This window comes from Trichosurus vulpecula, chromosome 5 (assembly GCF_011100635.1).
Source record: "Trichosurus vulpecula isolate mTriVul1 chromosome 5, mTriVul1.pri, whole genome shotgun sequence".
NCBI classification, from domain to species: domain Eukaryota; kingdom Metazoa; phylum Chordata; class Mammalia; order Diprotodontia; family Phalangeridae; genus Trichosurus; species Trichosurus vulpecula.
Genome location: NC_050577.1, coordinates 108,259,097 through 108,284,072, shown reverse-complemented (window position 1 = coordinate 108,284,072; position 24,976 = coordinate 108,259,097). Strand labels below are relative to the sequence as shown.

Here is a 24,976-nt window from a genome sequence, read left to right as displayed (position 1 = left end):
CATCCCATTCATGTTCACTGTTATAATTCCTAACTGTGCATTTCCCTCCACCTATTTTCTTCTCTTTATCCTTCTCTCTTTTTACCCTGTCCCTCTTCAAAAGTCTGTTGTACTTCTGACCATTGACTCCCTTAATCTGCCCTCCATTTTATTACACCACCCCCCATTTCTCTTATTTCCTTCCCCTCCTACTTCCCTGTTGGGTGTGATAAGATTTTTAAATACAACTGTGTGTATTCTTCCCTCTGTGAACCAATTCAGATGAGAATATCGTTCAAGTATTGCCTGCTTCCCCCACCATTTCCCCCTCCTCTGTAAAAGCTTTTCCTTTAATGTGAGATAATTATTCCCCATTCCTCTGATCCTCTTCCCACTTGTCCAAGTGCAACCCTTTCCCACAAATCCATTTTTTATTAATTATTCCAACATAATCAACTCATTTCTGTGCCCTTTGTGTACACAGAGACCTTAGTTAACTGTCGTAAGGTTCTTAGGAGTTAACCTGTATCATAAACAGTTAACCTTATTGAGTCTCTTATGATTTATCTTTCATGTTTACCTTTTAATCCTTTTCTCTAGTCTTATATTTGAAAGTCAAATTTCCTATTCATCTCTGATCTTTTTGTCAGGAATGCTTGGAAGTCTTCTATTTCATCAAACATCCATTTTTCCCCTGAAGGACTATACTCAGTTTTGCTAAATACATTATTCTTGGTTGTAATCCTAACTCCTTTGTCCTCTGGAATATCACATTCCAAGCCCTCCACTCTTTTAATGTGGAAGCCACTAAGATCTTGTCAGTGGGTTCATAATATTTGAACTGTTTTTTTCTTACTGCTTGCAATATTTTCTCCTTGACCTTGGAGCTCTAGAATTTGACTAAAATATTCCAAAGAGTTTTCAGCTGGGATGTCTTTCAAGTAGTGATTGACAAATTATTTTCATTTCTATTTTACCCTCTGGATCTAAGATATCATGGAAGATTCTCTTTGATAATTTCTTGAAATATGATGTCTAGGGTCTCTGATCATGGGTTTCAGGTAGTCCAATAATTTTTAAGTTATCTCTCTTCTATTTTCCAAGTCAGTTGTTTTTCTGATGAAATATTCCCCAATTTCTTTTATTTTTCATTCTTCTGAATGAAATTAAAATAATGCCTCAAATTGAATGCTAATACTACAGCAGCACAGCCAATAAAAGATCAGAGTGAAGCATTTTCTCAGCCAAAGATAATTTCGGAGGGCAAAATGGGGTTGGCCTTGAGCTCACGTGGCAGCAACACCAGTGGTGGGTCTTGGAGGTGGCAGTAGTAGCAGCAACTTCAGCAGAGTACCCTTGCTCATTTCTAATTTTTAAGAAATTATTTTCTTCAGTGAGCTTTTGTACCTCTTTTTCCATATAGCCAATTCTGCTTCCTTATTTTCTTCATGTTATTTTCTTCAATATCTTTTTGTGCCTCTTTTACCAAGCTGTTGTCTATTTGTAATTTTTCTTCTTGTATCATACTCATTTCTTTTCCCATTTTTTCTTCTACCACTCTTATTTGATTTCCAAAATGTTTTAGCTCTTCCAGGAATTCTTGTTGAGCTTGTGTCCAATTCAATTTTTTTTTTCCTTTGAGGTTTCTGAGTCTTTCCTTTCACCAAATAAGCTTTCTATGGTAGGATTCTTTTTGTTGCTGTTTGCTCATTTTCCTAGCCTATTTATTGACTTAGAACTTATGTTAAAGTTAGGCTGGAGGAGGGGCATGCATGATGACAGAGAGTCCCAAGCTTCAGATATTTTCACACTTCTGTTTTCAGAGCAAGTTCTGGGGGATTGGAAGTTTTTGGTTGTTCTAAGACGGAGTGATCCAGGAAGTTATAGTCGTTCCTCAAGGCCCCTGATTCCTTGGGATAGCAAGCGCTACTCTCTACCCTGCAACTGTCCTGTAAGTGGGTATAGGCAATGGAGTAGCCATACTGCATCCTGTCCCACGCCCGCTGCTAGCACAGAGTACCCTGTAGTCTCTTTCTGACCAGTTGCCTGATCTCCTTATTGTTTCTGGTTTGACATCTCCTGAAGTTGCTGCTACTACTGCCACCTCCAAGACCCACCACTGGTGTTGCTGCCAAGTGAGCTCAAGGCCAATCCCATTTTGCCCTCCTAAATTATCTTTGGCTGAGAAAATGCTTCACTCTGATCTTTTGTTGGCTGTGCTGCTGTAGTATTAGCACTCAATTTGAGGCATTATTTTAAAGTTGTTTGGAGGGGAATGTTGAGTGAGCTCAGCTTTTGAAAAAACATAACTGCTCCTAGAATTACATAAGAACTGGCAAGCTTGAGACAAGGTCGGAGCTATTAAATATAGATTCCTGACAGGAAATGGAGGACGCAAGGGGGAGAGGAATGAGAATGACTTTGTTACCAAAGAAACAGAGGTAAAAACATTCTAACTGAGAGGAAAGTTCCAAGATATCGTACCACATTAGACCTTAATGGTTTTCTCTTCATCTTTCCTATTTTTACTAAAAGAAGGGGAAATTCAAAAGAACTAGAAGGAAGGTACAAAAAGTTAATAGTTCTGTCAGGGACTAAATTAGCAGCTTCAGGTAAAGTTTCTAGTAGCAAAACAAGTCAACTTACAGATTTCTAGGCTTTGAGGATATGAACTGAAAGGAGGTTATATTAAATTGAGTACACCCAGAGTGAAGATTCCCTAAAATGTGGGGACTGTTTATGATACAGGTAACTCCTAAGAACCTTATGACAGTTAACTAAGGTCCCTGGACTCCCCAGACCTTTCTGGACATAGAAAAGGCCCTTTAAAATCTCTCTAACAAGATAATGGACACAGGGCAGATCAAGAGCTGACCAAATGAAGATGAATTATGACGCTAGGCAAGTCATTTAATTTTTTTGGTGGTCTTTAAAGCTAAGACTATAAATTGCAGAGAAGATACCAATCTATACTAGTAAAGGAAGTCCATTCATCTGAGAGAATTCCCTAAATTAATGGCATGACAGGTCCAGTTCACTGCTCTACCAACACGCATTTTCCATCCCCACCCACTCCAACCCAGGTGAAATTCCAGAGTTTCTGTATTTTCCAGATTAATTCACTCAACATCACTTACTCTGCAGTTTACAATCTGCACTGAGGTAGTCAAGACAAATCTTTTGGGAGTCATTCTTCTCCATTCCTGAAGGTGTTGTGCTAGAAACTCTGGCTTTGAAATCTAAAGAAGACACACAAAATATCAGCTTTCCTGAAGGAAAAAACTCTCATATAAGCAGGTCTGGATTCTTTTGACGCAAATAAGGGATATAATTGATTATCAAAGCATCTACCTTTGTTACTTAAAAAATGTGGGAAGCCTCTCCCAATCCTTAATTCTAGTATCTTCTCTGTTATTATTTCAAACTTGACTTGTCCATATCTTGTTTGTACATAGTTGTTTACATGTTGTCTCCATCAGACCATAAGCTCCTCAAGAGCAGGGACTGTCTTTTGCCTTTCTCTGAATTCTCAGTGCGTAAGAATCTATGTGGCTGGCATACTGTAAGCACTTAATAAATGCTTATTAACTGACTCCTAAATCCCCTATTGTTACTGGGCTAGCAAATTCAAGATTGCTGGAGATGTACAGTCAGATGATGATTTTGACCTCTATCTCCACTGGCCATGGCTTTGTGGTGACCAGAACCACAGAGAAGTGGCAACAGGGTATGGTGCCTAGAAAGCTGGCTCCAAGTCAAAAAAATTTAGGTGTCAGTCCAATATCTGACATAGACTAGGCACTTAATAAGTGCTTCTTGAAGGGTACCCATCCTTGTAATGGAGAAGTGACAGATTCACAGGGAAGACAGACACTTTTTTTTACATAGCCAATTCAGGAATTTGTTTTGCTCGACCATTTATATCTGTAACAGGATTTTTTTTCTTTGTTTTCTCAGTAAAGAGAGAGAGGGAAAAGGGGAGAAGAGCTATTTTTAAAAAAATTTTAATTTAAAAATTAATAAATGCTGACTGGACTGACTGGCACATCCTGACTACGGGCCCCTGGGCAAGCCACTCAGCTTCTCACTACCCCAAGAAATTCCCCAAGACGGGGGTTTGTAACCTTTTTTTGCGCAACAGACTCTTCTGGCAGTCTGGTGAAGCCTGTAGACCCCAACTCAGAAGAGTGTCTTTAAATGTGTAAAATGAAATACATGAAATTACAAAGTTGAACAATTATACTGAAATAGTGATATGTATATGTATGTATGCATGCGTGTGTGTGTGTGTGTGTATACATACCCCTATTTTTAATATGAGGTCCTGGACCCCGGGTTAATGCTTGGAGGTAATTAATTCCCTGCTATCACGGAAACTGATAGATCACTCGAGCCTGGGAGTTCTGAGCTGCTAAGTGGATCAAGTGTCCATCCACTCTCAGTCTAGCACCACTATGGTAAGCCCCAGGGAGATGGGAGCTACCAGGCTGCAAAGCAGCCTAGGTCAGGAACAGAGCCAGCCAAAGACCGTGGGCTGAGCAGCAGTGGGATTGGGCTCAGAAGTGAGGACTGCACAACCAACCTGGACAAGATGGGAAGACTTAGTCTCACTTTGATCTATATTAAGAGAGGGTATTTCAGCACCTATGTAGATAAAATCACAGGTCTGGGACAACAGCAGCCATAATAATAATAAAATATATTCCAGGACAAGACTGTGTCCATCTCTCATAGGGTCTTATTGGGAGCAGATGAAGTATAGCCAATCAGACTTCTCTACTTACCCTCTGCATTTGTACTTTTGGAAGGAGACACAGCTCTGCTTTGATTTGTGGCCAAGGTGCCAGGAGTTTGACTAGAACCAGAGGTAAAGACAGAACCGGCTCGGCTACTGGAAAACACCTGTGTATGGATATGATGTTTCCTCAAGGAAGATGTGGCTGTCTTGTGGTCTGCGGCTGATGTAGAGACGGAGGTAGTTTGCATCTCTAGGGGATAATGAAATCATAAGCTTTATTTTTGCTTTATCTTATATAACCACAAGTCTTCATTAGTAACAGCTTACATTTATTTAAGGTTTTACAGCTATTTCAAAGTTTGTAAATACATCCATAAACAGACATCTAATGTATATTTATCTCCTTTCATCTTTACAACAAGGTGAGTATAGGAGACAGGATTACCCCCATTTCAGAGCTAAGGAAACAGAGGCTGGTGGGAACCAATCCCACATGGTCTTCCGGAACTATGTTGCTTAGATTTCTGCTTCCTGTCCCCCCAATGTATAACCTCAAAGTTATTCTTTATTGACATTAGGCCTCAGTCCTTTTCTTTCTTCCTGTTTTGATAATGTCATACTTTATTTGCTAACTACAGCCTTAATAATATTTATAATTTTTTTTTATTTTCAATGAATTTGGGGAGATAGTTTTGCTTTCCTAATTGCATCTCCCTCTCTTGTGTTACACTATAGCCTAAGAAGTGCTGGACTTGGGAGTCAGGAGAGACCTGGATTCAAATCCTGGCTCTCCTACCTAATCCTATGTGAGACTTTGAGCAAATCACTGAATTTTCTTAGGCCTTAATTTACTCATCTGTAAATCTAAGGGGTTGGATTAGAAATTCTGTAGCTCTAAATTTTATTTAGATCTAATTCTTTATAATTTATTTAAATCTAATTCTTCCAGCTCTAAAATCTTGTGATTTATGAAAACCTGACTGAAATTTACTATAGTAGGGAGACCATGGGCAAGTCACCTAAACTCTCTGAGCCTCAATTAACAGAATGAGTACAATCACATCTGGCATACCTACCTCATAGGGTAACTGTGTGGCTCAAAAAAAAAAAAAGCCAAAGACAAATCAATAAACAAAGTTTAAGCTTTAATAGCTTAAAATCACACCAAGAATTTTGGGAAATCATATATATAAAGTGATTTATAAAATTCAATGTATAATATGATGATAATAATAACAATGATCATTATAATAATAGAAGCATAATGGATAAGAGTTAGCCTTGAAGTCAGGTCCCTACCTAACACTTTGACACATCCTGGCAGCATGAGCCCAGGCAAGTCACTTAAACCTTCCGTTCTCTAAGCAACAATTTATGACTGTAAAATACACAAGTGGGAAAGGATCCCAGCTCCACTTCTTACCAGACTTGTCACTTCACGCTCACCTCAGAGTCACTGTGAAGACTAAAGGAGATAACGACACATTTATGTGTAACTATGTGTATACTATATGGGTGTGTTTATGTACAACGTACACTGGCAAGAGAGATTCCTCATCAGAAGCTCATTATACCAATGAAACTTCAAGTCTCGTCCCCAATTATTCTTTACTACTCACCTTCAGTCCCCCAAGCTCCCTGATGTTATTGCCAATAACCCCACCAGTGAAAGTGACCCCCCACCACTGCCACGCCATAACCTCAGATTCTAGGAATAATGCGTTGATTTCTGTATTTCATATTTAGATTGATCTTAAGGTCCAGCATCCACCTTACCTACTGGTGAAAAAGACTGGGCCGAAATGCCCTTTTGAATTTTACTCTGGGTGACATCGTTTGCAGATGATGCCTTTGGTCGTACGCAGACTGCTGCTGTGTTAGACACAGGAGAGGACGGGATACTCTGAAGCACACAAAAGGGCTCTTTTCTTTCATTTCTAATAATCCTTTCCGAGTTCAGAGTCATGGCATCAACTTTACATGCAACTGATTCCACCGGCTGCAACTGCTTATTATACAACGCTTCTGATTTCACACTGCAACTGTCATTAGCTACTATGTTATTTGCAACCGGGGTTTCCAGTTTGCCTATCAATGTGGCTGTCTCAGTCACTTGAGGATTCACTAGCATGGACTGTTTGTCTGTACTCTTAAATGAGGATTCCTCTTTCTTTAGATTAGTTGTTGGTTTGTATTTTGAAAACACCACAGCATTACTTCTTGTGCCCCATACGTCAACAGTTTCATTGGGAGCAGGTGAAGAACAGGCCTTATGACTTCCAAAGTCAACTCCTACATCTCTATAGTTGTAGGAGGGCAATAATCCAGAGTAAGAGTCAGCTTTACCTTCAAAGAGCACATTCACTCTTCTCGAAGTGCGGCTACTCACTGCAGGCGGGGCTCCCTTGTCAGCTGACACGGGTGGAGAGCGGGAGGCAGCACGCTGGGCATCACCTTGGCTCCCACAGTAGCTCTCAATATGGCCAGTTACTGGAAAGCTCAAGTTTGTTCCACCTTGACTTACTTGGGTACTGACAGTCTTGGGAGTTGCTGATTTTGACTGGCCACAATCTTGATTCACTTTGCCTTTGGAGGATGGCAATGGCGCTGGGCCTGTTTTATCTGGTTCTGGAATGTGGGCAGTTCCAACAGAGGCTGAAGGAGATGGAGACAATCCTTGCCTCCCCAAAAAATAACGATTTCTACTTTGGCTTCTACCTCCTACGTTTTTTGGGTTTGACCGGCCTGAGAAAAAGGAGGTGGGGGGATTGGGAGGGGAGAGGAAGGGAAGAAAAAAAGGCAGAACACAGAAAATGAGTACAATTGAGATCATAGCATCATAGCTGTATAGCTACAAAGGACTTTAGAGACGATCTAGTCCAACTTCTTCACTTTACAGAAGAGGAAACTGAGGCCCAAAGTGGGCAAGTGCCTTGCCCAAGGTCATAGAATTAGGAATTGGCACAGCCCAGGATATGAATCAAAGTCCTCTGACCCAAAAGTCAGAGATGCTTCCACTGTATCAAACTCCTGTTCAAATTTTTACCTTTCTTCAGGATGTCACATAACTTAAATCCTGTCAAAATGATGGCACCAATGTGACAAAGAAAAAGGGATCAAGTGGATCCCCATCATCCCAACCTAAAACAGCATTAGGCAGAGAGAGGAAGGAGCCATTAAAGGGGGAGAGAGAAAAGCAGCATGGCATAGCGGACAAAGACTTAGCCTTGCGGTCAGGAAACCTGGGTTCAATACTCTCTCGATACAAATTAGTTGTGTGACCAGAGGCTAGTCATTTAATCTTGAAATGCCCCTAAGACTATAAGTTATAGATAAGCTGTTAATTTGCATCACTGGAGAGAATTTCCATGTTGGGAATTCTCTACATCAATGAAATCATAGGTCCAGATCCAAAAAAAAAAGGAAAAAGCAGACAAGAGATAGGATGGTCAACTGGGCAAAGCCCTGGAAGAAACGCATGAGGGAACAGACCAGAGACACAAGTAAAGGAGTTAATTTTGACCTAATTTACTCTCTGAGATGGGAGCAAAAGAGGAAAAGATGAGAGGAGACACAGAGAAATCTTAAGATGTGAAAGAGAAGAGGTGAAGTTCACATCAGATGGCCCCAACTCTTTGTAAAAGGAAGAAGTGAAGTCATCAACTAAGAGCCAATAATAAGGCTGGGATGAAAACTGGAGGTTTAAAGAAAAAAGCAATGAGTCATCTGCCCAGAGAAAAATAGTTAAACTTATAGGAGCTAATGAGGTTACCAAGAAAAAGAATCTAGAGAGAAAAAGAGGAGAGTCTAGGACAGAATCTTAGAATCCAACCACAGTTAGATGGCATGATATGGATGATGAGCCAGCAAAGAGGATAGCAAGGAGCGGTCAGACACACCTCCCTAGGATAAGAGAACAACATCATGAGAATATAGAGACAAGAGGAGAGAACAGTCAACACCCTGATGTCAAATGCAACAGAGAACTCAAGAAGAATGAGGACTGAGAAATAAATGGTTAGATCAACACAGCCCCTCAAAGGGCTGTCATGAGGAAAGCTTGTGTACATGTAAGTTGTGGTGATGGCGATGACTGTATGTGGGAGAGGTAAGCTCAGGTCCACCTGTACTAGACTGTGAGGATTTACTTCAATTCAACAAACACTGACTAAATGCCTACCATATGACAAAACACTGTAACAAGCACCACGCATGCAAAGACAAAAACGAAGCAGTCCCTTCCCTCTAGAAGCTTCTATTCTTGGGGGACGAAGGGGAGTGACAGGGGAGGAGATACAGCATAGGGTTATAATTTGGAGCTGGAAGGGGCCTTCTAGACCAGCTAGTCCAACTTCCCGATTTTACAGATGAGATGACTGAGGCCTAGAAAAGTTAAGTGACTGGCTCAACATCACATTATTAAGTGTCAGAGATGGGATGTAAACCCAAGCTCTCTGCCTCAGTGCTTTTTTCTACTATACCATGACAGATGCAGATAACTATAAAACACAACGGGGAAAAATAAAAACAAAGGCGTTATAAGAGCATCAGAGAGCATGTTCATGGGGAGATGGGGCAAGGAAGGAGGAAGTATTTGACCTGATCTTTGAAAGAAAAGAAGGAAGCTGAGAGATAGAAAGGATAGGAGTGCATTTAAGGCATGGGGCATGGGCCATGTAAATGTACCAAGGCAGATGTTGGTAAGTTAAAGCTAGGTAAGATCTAGCAGCACAGCTTGGCTGATGAAAGAGTAAATATCAATATGCCCATTCATTAGCCCGCATCCTAACTATTAATTGAAGTCACCTCTTCTCCTAGCAATGTCCTTATTCCTCCTGGTATGCTTCTCATTACAGATATCCTGGATATTCCTAACTACTGAGACGGTGAGTCCCTCTTCTTTGAGAAGTTCCAAGACCTTTGTATCCATCAAGTTATGGGACCGATTGCAGGGGACATAACTGCATCTCCCTTCAAGGAAGTGTTCACAGATGTGTAGTTTCATGCATTCTGTCTTCTTAGAGCAAGAGTCTTGCCTGTGTTCTCCCTTGTAGTATTTGCATATCTGCGGAAGAGAGGAAGGATACCAATGGTGGGAATGAGTAACCAGAGAGAAGACAATTCAGCAATTCAAGCAGTAGCCACCTTACCTTTATGAAGCAAAGTATGAACACACAAAGATGCCTGCATTGGGTAAAGTGAAGCAATGAAGACAAAGTTAAAAGGACATTCTATACTCTTGGCCAGCCTATTGAGTTAATGCTACATACAAAGCACCCAAAGATACTGACAAACAATGTTTTCAGGAGGAATCAGTCAATCAATCAACATTTATTAAGGGCCTATTATATAAAAGGCACTGTGTTAAGCTCTGGGGATACAAAAAGAAGGAAAAGAGAAGCTTATAATCTAAAGCAAATAAATATATATAAACAAATATATGCAAAGCAACCTATATAGGAAAAATAGGAATTAAAAAAGGGAAGGCACTAGAATCAAGAGGGCTTGTAGAAGGCTTTCTATAGGAGATGGGATTTTAGTTGGGACTCAAAGGAAAACAGAGAGGTCAGTAGTTGGGGTTGAGGACAGAGAACATTCCAGGCATGGCAGGGAGTAAGGTGTAAGAAGACTAGAAAGGTAGGAGAGGGCTAGGTTATAAAGGGTTTTGAATGTCAAATAGCATTTTGTATTTGATACTGGAGGGAAGAGGAAGCCATGAGGGTGTGTGTGTGAGTGTGTGTGTGTGTGTGTGTGTGTGTGTGTGTGTGTATGTGTGTGTGGCATCAGACCTGTGTATCAGGAAAATCACTTTAGTGTCTGGAAGACAGATTGGAGGAGACCCTACTGCAACAGTCCAGGCATGAGATAATGAGGGCCTGCACTAGTGGTGGCAGTGCCACAGGAGAGAAGGGAGCACATTTAGGAGATGCTGCAAAGATGAAATCGACAAGCCTTAGCAACAGCTTGGATATGGGGGGTGACATATGGTGAGGAATCCACAATGACTCTGAGGTTGTGAGCCTGAGGGATTGGGAGGATGGTGTTGTAGTGTCCTAGACCAGGCTGGGAAACCTGCGACCTCGAGGCCACACATGGTCCTCAAGTACAGTCCTTTAACCCAAATCCAAACTTCACAGAACAAATCTTGAGGCTGCAAGTTCCCTACCCCTGCCCTAGACAGTAATAAGGAAGGTAAGAGGAGGGGAGGGTTAGGAAGTCACTGGACATCCTGTTCAAGATGTCTGAAAGGCAGTAGGAGCTGTGAGATTAGGGGTCTGCAAAGAGATCGGGGCAAGAAAGCTAGAAATGAGAATTAGCAGCACAGAGATGGTATTTAAATCCATGAGGGCTAATATTGTTATCCCCAATTCAGTAACACAGAAGAAGAGAAGAGGACCCAGGTCAAAACTGAGAGACACCTAAGGTTAGGGGTGTGACCTGGAAGAGGATCCAGCAAAGGAGACAGAGAAGGATAGGTCAGATAGGTAGGAGAACTGAAAGACAGCCATGTTCTGAAAACCTAGAGAAAAGAGTCTTAAGGTGGAGGAGAGTGGTAAGTAGTGTCACAGGCTGCAGGGAAGCCAAGGAGAATGAAGACTGAGAAAAGTCCATTGGATTTGGTAACTGAAAGATCATTAGGAATTTTGGAGAGAGAAGTTTCAATGGAATGATAAGGTCAGAAGCCACATTGTAAAGGGTTTAGAAGAGAGCGAGGAGAGAAAGTGGAGGGACCTAAGGCAGACGGCCTTTTCTGGGAGTTTAGCTACAAAGGGCAAAAGAGATGTATGAGACAGTCAGCAGGGAATGAAGAGTCAAGTGACGGTTTCTTCAGGATGGGGGAGACATGGACCTGTTTGCAGGCAGCAGGAAAGGAGCCATTAGAGAGGGAAGACATTACAAATAAGTGAGAGAGTGGGGATGACACAGGGCAATTGGGTGGAGGAGATGGAATGGAACAGGATCATTTGAACAAGGGTGAACCTTGGTAAGGAGTAGGGCCACTTCATCATGTGAGTGAAGGAAGACAGTGGCAGAAGTCATCAGTGATAGAAGGCATGGATAAGGGGAGAAGAAAGAATTCATGGTAAGTGGCCTCCATTTTTTCTTTAAAAAATCAGGCAAAGTTCTCAGCTAAGAGAGTGGGGGGAAGGGGAACCATGGAAGGTTTAAGGAGAGGAGAAAAAAATCAGAAGAGATGCTGTGGAAGGTGAGATAGTAAGTTGATAAGGGAGGTATGGTAGAATTGTAAAACAGCAGTGAGGGCTCAATTGAGGTTGTATAACATAAATTTGCAGTCACAACAATTGCATGATTTTCTCTACCTTCATTCAGCAGCATTTGCGTAAGCAAGAAGGCAGTGACTGGTGGGAACTGTCCAAGGCTAGGGCTTGGTTGGGTATAATTGGCAATATAATAAGAGGGCTAGGGATTCAAGGGAGGAGGCCAGTGCAGAGTTGAACTGGTTCACCAGGAGGTTAAGATGGGGAGAAGAGAAGAGAGTGGCTAGTGTGGGGGAGATGGCCTGGGAAGGGAAAGAGCAGTCAAAGGACAGGAGGTCATAGGGCAGATGAAGAGTGGGGTTATGTAAGGGAAGGCAGAGAGAGACAGGTGAAAAGCCAATAGCGTATGGTCAGGTGAGGAGTAAACTTAAATCTTTTAAAAGGTAGACAACAGCAATATTAACACATGGAAAGGCAGTGTGGTGTAGTGACAAGAATACTAGATTTGGAGTCAGTAGAAACCAGAGTTTGAATCCTGACTATGACGCTTGCTGTGCACTTTTGAGCAATTTATTTCTGAACCTCAGAGACTTCAAATTCATAACACAGGTGATGATATTATGTACTCATCCTCACAAGGTACTGGGAGGAAAGCACTAAGTAAGCTTTAAAGTGTTACATAAATCAATGGGCATTTATTAAGTGCCTACTATGTGCCAGACACTGGGCTAGGCACTTGGCAAAGACAAAACTGAACATAGCCCTTGGTCTCAGGAAGCTTAGTCTAGCCAGCACAGACAACAAATAAGCTGGCATTTATATCCATCATCTTTTTTGATCCCATAACAGCAGGTGAGGTATCACTAGCCTCGTTTTACAGATGGAAGAAAATGAGGCAACAGAAAGACAGTGTGACGTATCCAAAGTCACCCCTAATGAGATAGGGAGCCACAAAGTCAGGTCAACAATACTCTTTCCTTTACATAAGAGCATCAGCTTTCCTGGAGGGGTATGCCAAGTCCTGAAACACTGAGTAGGACAGCAACCAAATTATCTCAAATCACTCCCAGAGAAGAGAAAACTTCTGAGGTCTTAGAAAAGATGTGGAACCTTAGAATAAGAGGCATTTTCCACCCATATGTACAGTTAGGCAAAGTTCCCAGCCAACCTGAATATGTGGGTAGAGGTTTCGGATACTCTTGGCACCTGAGTGAGTTAAATGGATGGTCAGGAGGAGAGTAGCCAAGAATATTTTACCACAAGTTCCATCCCACTTACTTTCCACTACCACTACCCTGGTTACTATACACTCAAATTTTTGCCATCTGTCCCCCTGGGCACATATATCAGAGATAGACAGATAGGAACATCTAGGTTCTAATAAGGAAAAACAAGCATGAATTAAGAATCCTGGTTCTCCTGATGATCTTGTTAGTGTCTTGTCATGAGACGGACTTAAAATGCTTACTACCTTATAAAGAACTCTGAGCAGTGCAAAAATCAACCATAGTGTCCACGGACCAATACAGAAGGCATGCTACCCACCTCCTGACAGAGGGGTGAAGGCCTGAGGGAGGAGAATAAGGCATATATTTTTAGTACATGGCCAGTTTGGGTAATTTGATTTTGCTTGACTACATATGTTTACGAGGGTTTGGTTTGGTTTCTACCCAATCACTGTGATTATTCGTCATTTATTTGGGAAGAAGGCTAATGACATCATGGGGTGGTTTCTTGACTCGCACATGCACTGGATTTGAGCAGAGTTGCAAAAAGTCATCAGCCGCACTCTCTCTTCTACAGTCATCCAAGTCCAGTGAAAAAGAAAAAGTCAAATTTCCCCAACGGGAGAGTAAGGGCAGAAAGGAGAGAAAATAGATTTTTGTTAACTGATAATTTTTTTAACTTAAAAATAAAATGCTTTGCAAACTATAAAAAAATGCTCACTAAACTATAACCCAATTTATGACTATGGCCCTCAAAGTCTTCTATCATTCCCACTCACTCTTGTTTTTCAAGTTGGCCATCACTGATCATCCCATAAATTTTCTTTAGGTGCTTTGTTCACCACCATCTTTGTTTACCATCACTCATTCCCTCCTGGCCTACCTACATATGTCTCTGCCACTGTCTTTTCCTATGGGAAGCTTTTAAAAGCCACAATCTGCCCTTCTGCAAGTTTTCCCACATAAAAGGCCAGGGTGAGGGTGAGCTCTTCCAGGAAGCCTTCCCTGATTACAACAGAGGAAAATCATTCCCATTATATCCTCGAAGTGCTGTAGACTCCTTAATAGACTTAGGTAGGGTATGGAGGGGTTGGGACTCCCATGATCATGAACAAGAGAATGTTGGAAAGTCCTCATCAACCCTGACTTCTCCAAATGAACTAAATCAAAGCCAAGGATCCTTGACTATCATGTCTCCTATAACTATAAAACTCCAAAACCTTTGAAATGAGTCTTTTTTTTTGGGAGGGGGTGCTTTTACTTTTTTTACCTTTACTTTACATTTACATTTTCTTTACACTTACATTTTTCCCTCCTAAACAATACCTTCCTTGAAACAACTCCTGGCATTTCTACAAAGTAATGTCTGCTCAGGCTTGGTGTGGAGGAACTGAGACTTACATCAGGAAGAAAGAAGGGGTCACTCTGGAGAAGGAGAACGGCCAACTCATTTTTGGTGAGTATGGAAAGATCATGCTTTTTCAGGATTTTGACGTTCTTTTCTGAATGAATTTCATGGGAGTATTTACAAAAGTTTCTGAAAAGAAAAAAAAAGAATCATCATCTTAGTCGTAGTTGTCGTAGTAGTGGCAGTAGTAACAGCAGCAGCTAACATTTATACAGCAGGCATAGTGCTAAGCACTTTACAAATACTGATCTTCACAGTGACCTTGGGGAGTAAGGGATATTATCATCTTCATTTTGCAGCTGAGGAAACTGAAGCAAACAGAGGTTGAATAGCTTGCCCAAGGTTACACAGCCAGTCATGACATTTCAATAACTCCACCTCTGCCATATGAAGCCTGCAGAGGAGATGCATCAGAAGAAATTTAAGAGCTCAAGACCACCTGGCTCCTTGAGGACTTCTACGCTTTGCTCTGAGGGAATCCTGTAAAAATCCAACTCCCAAAACAGATAGGATCTGGGGATGAAGTGAGAAGGGGAAAGCATATATACTTTTTAGATCACAAAAGAAATCATACTCCATCTACAAAAGAAAGGACTCCTTAAAATAACACCTTCCCTCCTGGAGATAATAAGGAGCCCTGGAATTAATTAAAGAGGAAGGGGAGACACGCTTTTGAGGAATATCACTTCAGTGCATTCATGGAAGATGGAGTTGAACCGATGACTCAGTTGCTCAAGATTAGGGACATGGCTGAAGGCTGTACTTGAAGCAAGTAAATATTTGATGAATCAGACCTTGAGATTTTCATTTTGAATGCAATTAACTGTTCCAGGGGATAGGACTTATAACCACTAACTATTCATATTTTATTTTAGGCAAGTCCTCATAAAGAGGAAATTTCACGTGGGGCTAACTTTGGTGTCTCCTTTGCATCTTTCCAAGTCCCTATTACAGTGGGTCTCCATGTAGAAGCTGCCTTAGTTAAGTGATGAATTAAGTCAAAGTCATGACTTCAATGCCCTCTTCTGTGAAATGAAAAGGTTGGCCTAAGTACCTCTGAGCAGCTCTAACATTGTGAGACTTCAGGATTCTTGTATTTAATAACTAATTATTAAATTAGGACCAAGGTTTTTCCCCTTTTCTACTCCCTCATTCAGAAATCAAGGCTGATACTGAGAGGGAGAACTCAGATCTGTCCAAAAGATAAAGTTAGTATGCCCAAAGGGCTATAAAACTGTGCACCCTTTGACCCAGACTTCTAGGGCTGTATCCCAAAGAGATCATAAAAATGGCAGCTCTATAACAGCTCTTTCTGTGGTGGCCAAGAATTGGAAATTGAGGGGATGTCCATCAACTGGGGAATGGCTCAAGTTGTGGTATACGAATGTAATAGAATACTACTGTTCCATGAGAAATGATGAGCAGGTGGACTTCAGAAAAACTTGCAAATACATATATGAACTGATGCTGAGAGAAGTGAGCAGAACCAGGAGAACATTGTACACAGTAACAACCACAGTGTTCAATGACTGGCTTAGATGGAAGCATACTATTTGCTCTTCTTTTGTTTCTTCTTTCTCTCAGTTCCTCCCATTAGTTCTAATTCTTCTTTAGATCATGAGTAATGTGAAAATATGTTTAACATGAATGTATAAGGAGAGCCTATATCAGACTGCACACTATCTTGGGGAGGGGGGATGGGGAAGAGGGAGAAAAAATTCAAAACTCAAAATCTTATGGAAGTGAATGTTGAAAACTAAAAATAGACAAATTAATTATTTTTAAAAAGGTAACTGTAGAACTGAGTGTTATAAACTAAAAATAAAAAAAATGAATTTTTTTTAAAAAAAGGTAAAGTTAGCTGAATTGATGGATTCCGGCCCATTATGTCTGACTCAGACAGGTCTGGGAAAATGTGGATTCTCCCCTTTGTCAGAGAGGTGATATGGATACAAAACTGGGTGATCAGTCATGTCCCCCAGGCCCTCATTAGAACAAGCCCACCTCTCATTAAAATATTCATTCTTCTCAATACTTGTTAACCAACTGAAGTTGATTTCTACCCTCAGGTGTACCCCTTTTTCCAAAGGCTTTATAAGTACTGAAGGTTTCACAGATTAGGTCCGTCTCTTTGGTCATGAAGAGGACAAATGAGCCCTTTCTGTTAACATACTTGTTAGCAGTGGTTGATAAAATTGATTATAATTTACCCAGAAACTTTGTCTCTTTAACATTTTTACTCTAGAAAGTATAAAATAAAACATTAGATTGTTTTGCATGACTGCACATGTACAGTTTATATCAAAGTGCCTGCCTTCTGAATTTGGAACTCAAAACTTTTAAGTAGATAAATAATTTTTTTTAAAGAGCCACTGGACACCAAAAAGACAAAGACAAATACTAAACATTCTCTGCATTCAAGGAACTTACATTCTATCAGTCAGTCAATAAGCATTTATTAAGTTATCTGTCAGGCACTATGCTGGGCTACCAGGGTAAATAACACGAATACATATGCAAGGTAATGGGATAGGGGGCGGAGAGGACTCATCTAAGATGGCTCCAGAAGAGAGAGATTCTATAGGGTAAAGGGTATTTAGAGAATGCCTTCCAGAATAGGTCAGTTGGCTGGACCAGAGAGTGCATGAAGGGGAATAATATGTAATGAGTATGAAAAGTAGGCTGAAGTCAGATTGGGAAGGGCATTAAATTCTAGAAAAAGAAGTCTATATATCTTATCCTGGAGGCAACAAGGACCCATCAGTTTATTGAACGTGATCAGGCTTTTAGGACTATAACTTTGGCAGCTCTGCAGAAAGTGACATGGAGAGGGGAGACTGCAGGCAGGGGGACTAACTGGAGTACGTCAGAGGTGCCAAGCTCAAATAGAAACTGGAGCCAATAAACCATACATAAAGAACCCTGCAGGCCACATAACCGTGGAAGAAAACCACGTTTATGTATTTCTCTTTTTATTCATGTGTTTATATTGTTAAACATTTTCCAATTGCATTTTAACATGATTCAGGCAGCACTGGAGGGGAGTGTTGTGGGCTGTGTTTATAGCAATTGAGGAAGCTGGAAGTGATGAGGGCCCTTAATTAGGGTGGTGGTTGTATTAGTAGAGAAAAAGGATGGATACTGGGGGGGGTAGAATTTAGCATTTTTTATGTCTTCCTTAACTCCCCTTAATTCCAGTGTCTTTCCTCTGTTAATTACTTCCTATTCATCCTATGTTTAGCTTGCTTTGTATATGTTTATTCACATGATGTCTCCATTAGACAGTAAGTTCCTTGAGGGTAGGGACTGTCTTTCACCTCTTTTTGTAACCTTAGTATTTAGCAAAGGGCCTGGAACGTAGCAGGTACTTAATAAATGTCTACTGATTGATTTATGGAACTGACAAGACTTGACAATTAACTGGATATGTAGGGAGTAGGGTTGGAAGACTCAAAGATGACTGGAGAGCTGCTGAATTATACAAACAAAAGGTTTTCAAAAGAAATGAGGAAGGTTGGAAGGGTTGTGATTTGTGGAGGGGAGAACATAAGTTCTGTTGTAAACATATGAAGTTTAATATGTGTATGAGCATTCAGCTTGGAGTTCAATAAAAAAATCTAATAATTCTTGCTATCTCGTGGAGTCATCAACTTCTATTGAGGAAATTTATTGTTCCATTATATTAATAACCAATTATTTTAAAAAGCTTTTTCTTTTTATTTCCTCATTCAGCCAGTCTCTGAAGGACAAGGCTGATAGACGAGACTGCCCAGATCTTGAAGGACATGCTCCTTGATCTTGGGCAGGAGCCTACCCAACTAGGAGACTGTATTTCTGTTTGGAGTGTACAAAGAATCTAGGTGAATTCCAACCCCAAAGCATCAAGTCTATGCACTTGTACACCCCTACCCCATTGGCATTTAGGATGACCCAGTTCATGAAGGAGAACACCAACCAGAGGGATCCGGGTGGAGATGGATTCCTCTATCCAGATCACTGGAGGTGGCTAAGTGCCCATATTAAGCCATGTTCTCAGTAGGAGGAGCTGAAAACTGTTAGCCCACCTCCTCATTTAAAAGTCCACCCCCTCATTAATTGTTCACCAATCAGGGTTGATTTCTCCTGCTGAGGCGTTTCCTTTCAAAAAAATATTTAAGGCATTCAGTGTCTCCATTAGGTATCTTTGGTTACCAAGAGACACCACTGACCATCAATTTATTGCTGATCACCTGGCCTAATTAATAAACTCATGATTAATTCCCCAGAAACTTTGTCTCCCAGGCTTTTCATCATTTGTCTCACTAATATTTAGTCTATAACTTGCATGATATTTATTAACTACTTTCTCATTCTCCTCTTTCCTCCAGTGCTTTTTTTTTTAATTGTTTTCTTTTTAATTCTCGTTTCATTTCTTCTACATAAGTAGCTAGGTGACATAATGGTTAGAGCACTGGTCTTGGAATCAGGAAGACTCACCTTCATGAGTTCAAATCCAGCCTCACACACTTACTAGCTGTGTGTCCCTAGGCAAGTTACTTAACCCTGTTTGCCTCGATTTCCTTACCTATAAAATGAGCTGGAAAAGGAAATGGCAAACCATTCTATCATCTTTGTCAAGAAAACCCCAAAAGGGGACATAAGGAGTTGAACATGACTGAAATCAACTCAACAATATGGAAAAAAATTAATTGGGGGCAGCTAGGTGGCGCAGTGAGTAGAGCACCGGCCCTAGAGTCAGGAGGACCTGAGTTCAAATCTGGCCTCAGACACTTGACACATTTACTAGCTCTGTGACCTTCGGCAAGTCACTTAACCCCAATTGCCCAGCCTTCCCCCTGCAAAAACAAAACAAAAATGAAAAATATTAACTAATCATGGGTAGGCCAAGCCAACCTAATAAAAATGATAGTATTACTGAATTAATTTATTTTCAGTGACATAGCAAATTATCAAAGGGTTACTTTATAGTACTAGAAAAAACAGTGAAATAACTTGGAGGCACAGAAGGTCAGGAAGGTCAGAAATCTCATGGGAAATTGTTTAAAAAGTAGAAGGGAGCAAGGCTAGCAATACTACATCTCAAAGTACACTACAAAACAGTAATTTCTAAAAACAAGTACTGGGGGAGAGCTCATGACTGAATATGGGATAGAGGATCACAGAAGATGAAGTAGACAATTTTGATTATACAATATTTTAAAAGTTCTCGTACAAACTAATCCAATATAGCTAAGTTCAGAAGGAAAAAAGCTAATGCGGGAGGACCTCACATCAAATTTCTCTGACAAAAGATCCTCATGCCATATTAGGAAGGGCTAAATTAGATATGTCTGACACAGAGAAAACTTAGGAAGAACATGAAAGATGTCTTCAAATATCTGAGGGGAGATCACCCAGGAGAACAATTCTGGTTGGTCCCAAAGAATAGATCTAGGAGACAAGAGCTGGAAATTTCAATGATGCAAATAGAGTTGACATAAGGAGAAATTTCCTAATAAGAATCATCCCAAAACGGAAGCAGCTGCCTCAGAAGAGAAGGGGCAGGTTCTCATTTGCTAGAGGTCTTCTTCCACAGAGGCTGTGTGACTACTTGTAGAGGCTATTGGGAGGGAGTTGCAGTGGGGGGTGTGTGTGAAGGGGAGACAATTCCAAAAGATGTGTTAGATGGTGGGCACAGAATGGCCCCTGTGTTCCCTTCCAATCCTGATATTCTGTGATGCTGCATGTTTACTAATTATTTTACCTATATGATCTCACCACAGTCCTGTGTGGTAGGTAACACAAATATCATTATCATCATCTGTTAATACAGAACTCTTATTGGTTGAAAATGGAACTGAGGCTCTGTAGCAAACAAAGTATTTTCTGAAGAGAGCAAGGATGCTGCTCCCCAAAGGTATGGCCATCATCTAGTTGCACAATTCCAACATAGGAGTACATTACAGTATATGCCTTGTGGCATACCTCATGGAAAGCTGCTGTAATATCATCTTACAAAAACACTGTGAAATCACCATATAACCTGAAATCAAACCAGCATGGCTTTTGGATTCTACTTCTGCTGCCCCCACGCCTCTGCCCCACTTGATGCCCTCTCCCTCAGCCCCTGCCCATTCTACTGCACTCTGTTGTACCGGATTTCCTGCCTCCCCTCACTTTATTTTTAAATAAAGCTCACTTTCATGGAGCCAGTTGATGCTGATCATCAGAGTGTACTCTGAGAAGCCAACAACATGGATTTCTAGGCCAATACTGAAGACCAACCACATTTACAAAGGGGCCAGTCAAGGTTTTGCATTTTCACTCTGAACAGTCTCATCTCTTCTTGAGGCCTCATGGTATCCAAAATGGGGATTATATAGCCTATCTAGTTCCTATCTGACAAGAGAAGAAAATGAGGTGTAGAATGGTAAGGTAGCTTGTCCAACGTCCCAGAGTACAGCAGAAGCAGAATTCAAAATTAGGTGCTCTGATTCTAAAGTCACCAAATAGAAATTAAATATATTTAATTTAATTTAATTTAAATTTTTATGTATTTATATTTTTATTTAAATTTTATATAAATATGTTCTATATTTTACTATATTATTTGTATACTTAAACTAATTTTATCTATTTTAACATAGTATTTATGTAATTAAAATGTTTTCTATATTTTTAATCTATTTAAAATATGAAATAAATTCTAAAAGCACTGTGAGTGCCATAAGTGCCAGCAGAACGTGAAGGTCACTTCCAGAGCTGAGGTTCTCAAAATGTGATTGGGGATCCCTGGGCAAAGGTCAATGCTGTCTTCCTACTAATGAAAACCGTTTTGAGTTCAAACACAGCAAATAGCAATTGATGAACAAAGACCTGTTTTAACTGCCCGCTAGGGATTCTAACATGCTAACATTTTGCTTTAACCATTGTAGAGGACTTAATACTTTCTTTATCTCTCCCACCCTGCAGACCAGAGGGGAGGAAGGCTCAGGCTGCTCTTCTCTGGCTCAGCTAATAGGAGAACACAGAAGTTCCTTTACTCTTCCCTCTCCCATTATGGAAAAAGAAAAAATTCCTGTGTAAAGTTCACCACTGATATCTATTTGGAACAAAGTAAAGTCTAGGGCTGGGGACAGCTTGAGGGAAGTACTGGGGGTGGGGTGCCTCCAGGAAAAAAGAAGCAATATTTGTCTTGAACGTTTATAAAGAACTTAACTTTGCCTTTCTTTGTAGTTTTATGTGAAGATTGGAAAATGCATTAAGTAGTGATTTAAGGTAAATATCACATAATTTTTGAACAATAAAAGTGACAAATGAAAGCAGTATCTATGCACATATACATTTAGATATATATACGGATTTACACACATACATAAACATACAAGATAATACAAAAACCACCATTCCAGGTCCCATTCACAAGTCCTGATTGAAATGAAATCCCAAAGTCGAAAAGAAGGCTTGCAGGAATCCAGCAAAAACAAGACAAAGAATAAAGCAAATACAAACAAAGGCAGGCATTTTAAAAAAAGAACCACTACAAAAAGACCCACAAGAATGCCCAAGAGCCAACCTAAATTTATAATGCTGTCAAGGGAAACTGAGTCTGTAAAGAACAGAACTGACAACAGCACAATATTGTCGCTCAGTCATTTCAGTCATGTCCAACTCTTCCTGACCCCATGTGGGGTTTTCTTGGCAAAGATCCTGGAGTGATTTGCCATTTCCTTCTCCAGCTCATTTTACATAGGAGGAGACTGAGGCAAACAGGGTTAAATGACTTGCCCAGGGTCACACGGCTAGTAAGTGCAGGGGGGTGGAATTTCACAACTCAATAAGACTGTCTTCCAGATAACAAGCCCAGCCCAGTGCTCTATCCACAGTGCCACCTTGTGAGGAAATGAAGCAAGTGTGACCCCATTTGGGGTTTTCTTGTTAAGTTTTAGCTGTCCCAGGACCATTTATCACACAAATCAGTCAGAAATTTAGCACCTGCTAAGCTGATATGTCTAGTTTGAAATATCCAACAGGCAGTTCAAACACAAAAACTCACTTGTTGACTCCATCTCAAATCAAACCTCCTTCATCTGCTTTATTTTTCATTTCTAAGTTTTTGCTTGCCTACAATCATCAACTGTGTGTGTATTTTCAGCTTTTGTGGATACTCTATTCTGCGGTGGGGAAGCAGGATGACACAGTGGATGGAGTGCTGGACCTGGAGTCAGGAAGACTCCTCTTCATGACTTCAAATCCAACCTCCTCATCCTTAGCATAGTACCTGGCTCATAGCAAGGGCTTAAAAAAATGCTTGTGGACTGACTGCCTCTATAGTCCAGTCAACCCGGCCTTCTGACTATTTTTCATATACCTCAGAAGTTTCCTTGAAGACTCCATTCAAGACCCACCTTCTTCTACCTGAAACCTTTTCTGATTTCCCCCAGGTACTAACATCCTCCGCCCCAAATCACCTTATACGGATTTTGTATATATTTTGTATAGATCTCCATGTGTACACATTATCTCCCTCAATTTAATTTAAGATCCTAGAGGGAGGCACATTTTCACCTTTGGCTTTGTATCTCCAGTGCTTACCCATACAACAGGCACTTAATAAATGCTTGTTGCTAAATGGACTGATTGTTTTTTTTCAGAGGCATCAAAGTATAAACAGCTCATTCAGCTCAATGTGGCACACATTTATTTATTAAGCAACTATTATGTACTAGTCAGAGAGGAAGAGGAAGAAAAGGAGAAGGAGGAAGAGAAGCAACAAAATAAACAATAGAAGCAGAAGAGGAAAAGGAAAAGAGCTTACTAGAAAGGAATATTACACATATTCACCCAAATTAGAAAGTACTATATGTACACACACAAAGTAATATAAAATTATTACAAGAAGGAAAGACTGCCAATAACTGGGGGGGGGGGGTGGAGAAAGGTCTTATGGGAGGACTTGGCACCTGAGATGAGCTTCAAAGGAAACTAAGGATTTTTCAAGGTAGAAGTGAGGAGGGGGGGAGCATGCTGGATAACATGGGAGTCCATCCCTGCAAAGGCAAAAACAAAAACTAAAAACGGGCCCTGTGCTCAAGGAACACACGGATGTTGGGAAATATAACAAGCAAAAAAAAAAAAAAGGAGAAATAATAAAATTGGTTTTATTTGGTTGGGGAATGCTCTATGGTGGGGGAAAATGCTCTATTTTCTGCGTGTAAATATCTTTTCCTTTATGAAAATGATGGGGCGCTTGGGTGCCTGTGCTTGGACCCTATCACATTTCTCCTTAGTCTCTGCCTGGGTGTCTGTGCCTGGACCCCCGTTTTAAAATCATATCTCTCCCTAGATTCAAAGCATTGGCCCTAGCATTTCCTCTCCAGTTCAAGGGTAGCATGCCTTAGCAAAACACTTCTCTCTCCTCCTGATGCTGCGGCCAGCTGCACCTATAGAATTTATTGGTTTGGATTCCCTGTGTATTGCTAATTGGCTGCGCACTGGGGCGTAACAATATTTACTACTTACTGACCTTCCTGATACGTATCCTAGACATAGTCAAATGTATACTCCCTTACATTCATCTTGTCTAACAAGACATTTGATAGAAGTCATCTGGATATCTTCAGCCAGCTCTGACAGATAGTTGACTTAGTGATGGTTCACACTCAAAACCACACCTCCAAGTAGCACCCCCCTTGGGCTATTTCCCAGTGAACTCTGGGTAAGATACCTGTGCAGTAGATACAAAAAGTGCATGTTCCTTTAAGAACTGACCACCCCTTAACCTCTCCCTAATCCCACCTGAAAACACATAATTGACATGTTTCACCACCAAATCTCATATTTTAACTTTCCCTGAAGCCCTGCAAGGTTGCAGGTTCCCTAAGAACTCTTGCCCACTGTAAAGTGTAAATCTTTGCCACCCTGACTTAAAGAATGTTTGAGATTGTGAATTCATTCTGGGCCCAGACCCTCTCCAGTACTCAGGAGACCTTAAGCAGTTAAGAGTCCGTAAAGGTGCTCCACCCTCAGGATCCCTTCCTAAGCGGTCAGAGTCCCTAAGGATGGGTAAAACCAATTTGATTGCTGAATCCCTGGGTTTTTTCCCCTCAACAAAAATAGGAGTCCAGCAAGGGAAGCCTGGGGATCTCTAAGATTAGGAGAAGAGATCCTGACAGCCTAGACCCCATGGAACCTGTCATCAGACATCTACAGAAGAAAGGATAGGGTTGAAAAGCTAACTTAGCCATAATAAAACTAACTCACCATTACATCCTTTACTTCTGACAAACCAAGCAACTTCACCAGGACAGTGGTAAAAAAGCTTTCAAGGACCAGAGCCACTGACCTCTCCCAGAGGTAGCAGCTGACTACAGCCAAGGTCAGAGCAAAAAAGCCCAAGGGAAGAAAAATTTGAAAGCCTCTTTAT

General features: G+C 40.8%; 1 protein-coding gene across 3 annotated transcripts in view; it reads right to left on the bottom strand.

Moving 5' to 3' along the window:
- ZC3HAV1 (zinc finger CCCH-type containing, antiviral 1) overlaps positions 1 to 24,976 on the bottom strand; it is a 97,969-nt gene that overhangs the window by 51,878 nt on the left and 21,115 nt on the right. For 2 of the 3 annotated variants that reach the window (XM_036758866.1, XM_036758865.1), the window contains exons 2-6: positions 14,565 to 14,700; positions 9,524 to 9,782; positions 6,494 to 7,462; positions 4,764 to 4,967; positions 3,117 to 3,218 (exon numbers count right to left, since the gene is read on the bottom strand). In XM_036758866.1, the coding sequence (XP_036614761.1) occupies positions 3,117 to 3,218; positions 4,764 to 4,967; positions 6,494 to 7,462; positions 9,524 to 9,782; positions 14,565 to 14,700 (1,670 nt within the window). The remainder of the gene's footprint in view (positions 1 to 3,116; positions 3,219 to 4,763; positions 4,968 to 6,493; positions 7,463 to 9,523; positions 9,783 to 14,564; positions 14,701 to 24,976) is intronic. The other variant, XM_036758867.1, reaches the window with a different exon arrangement.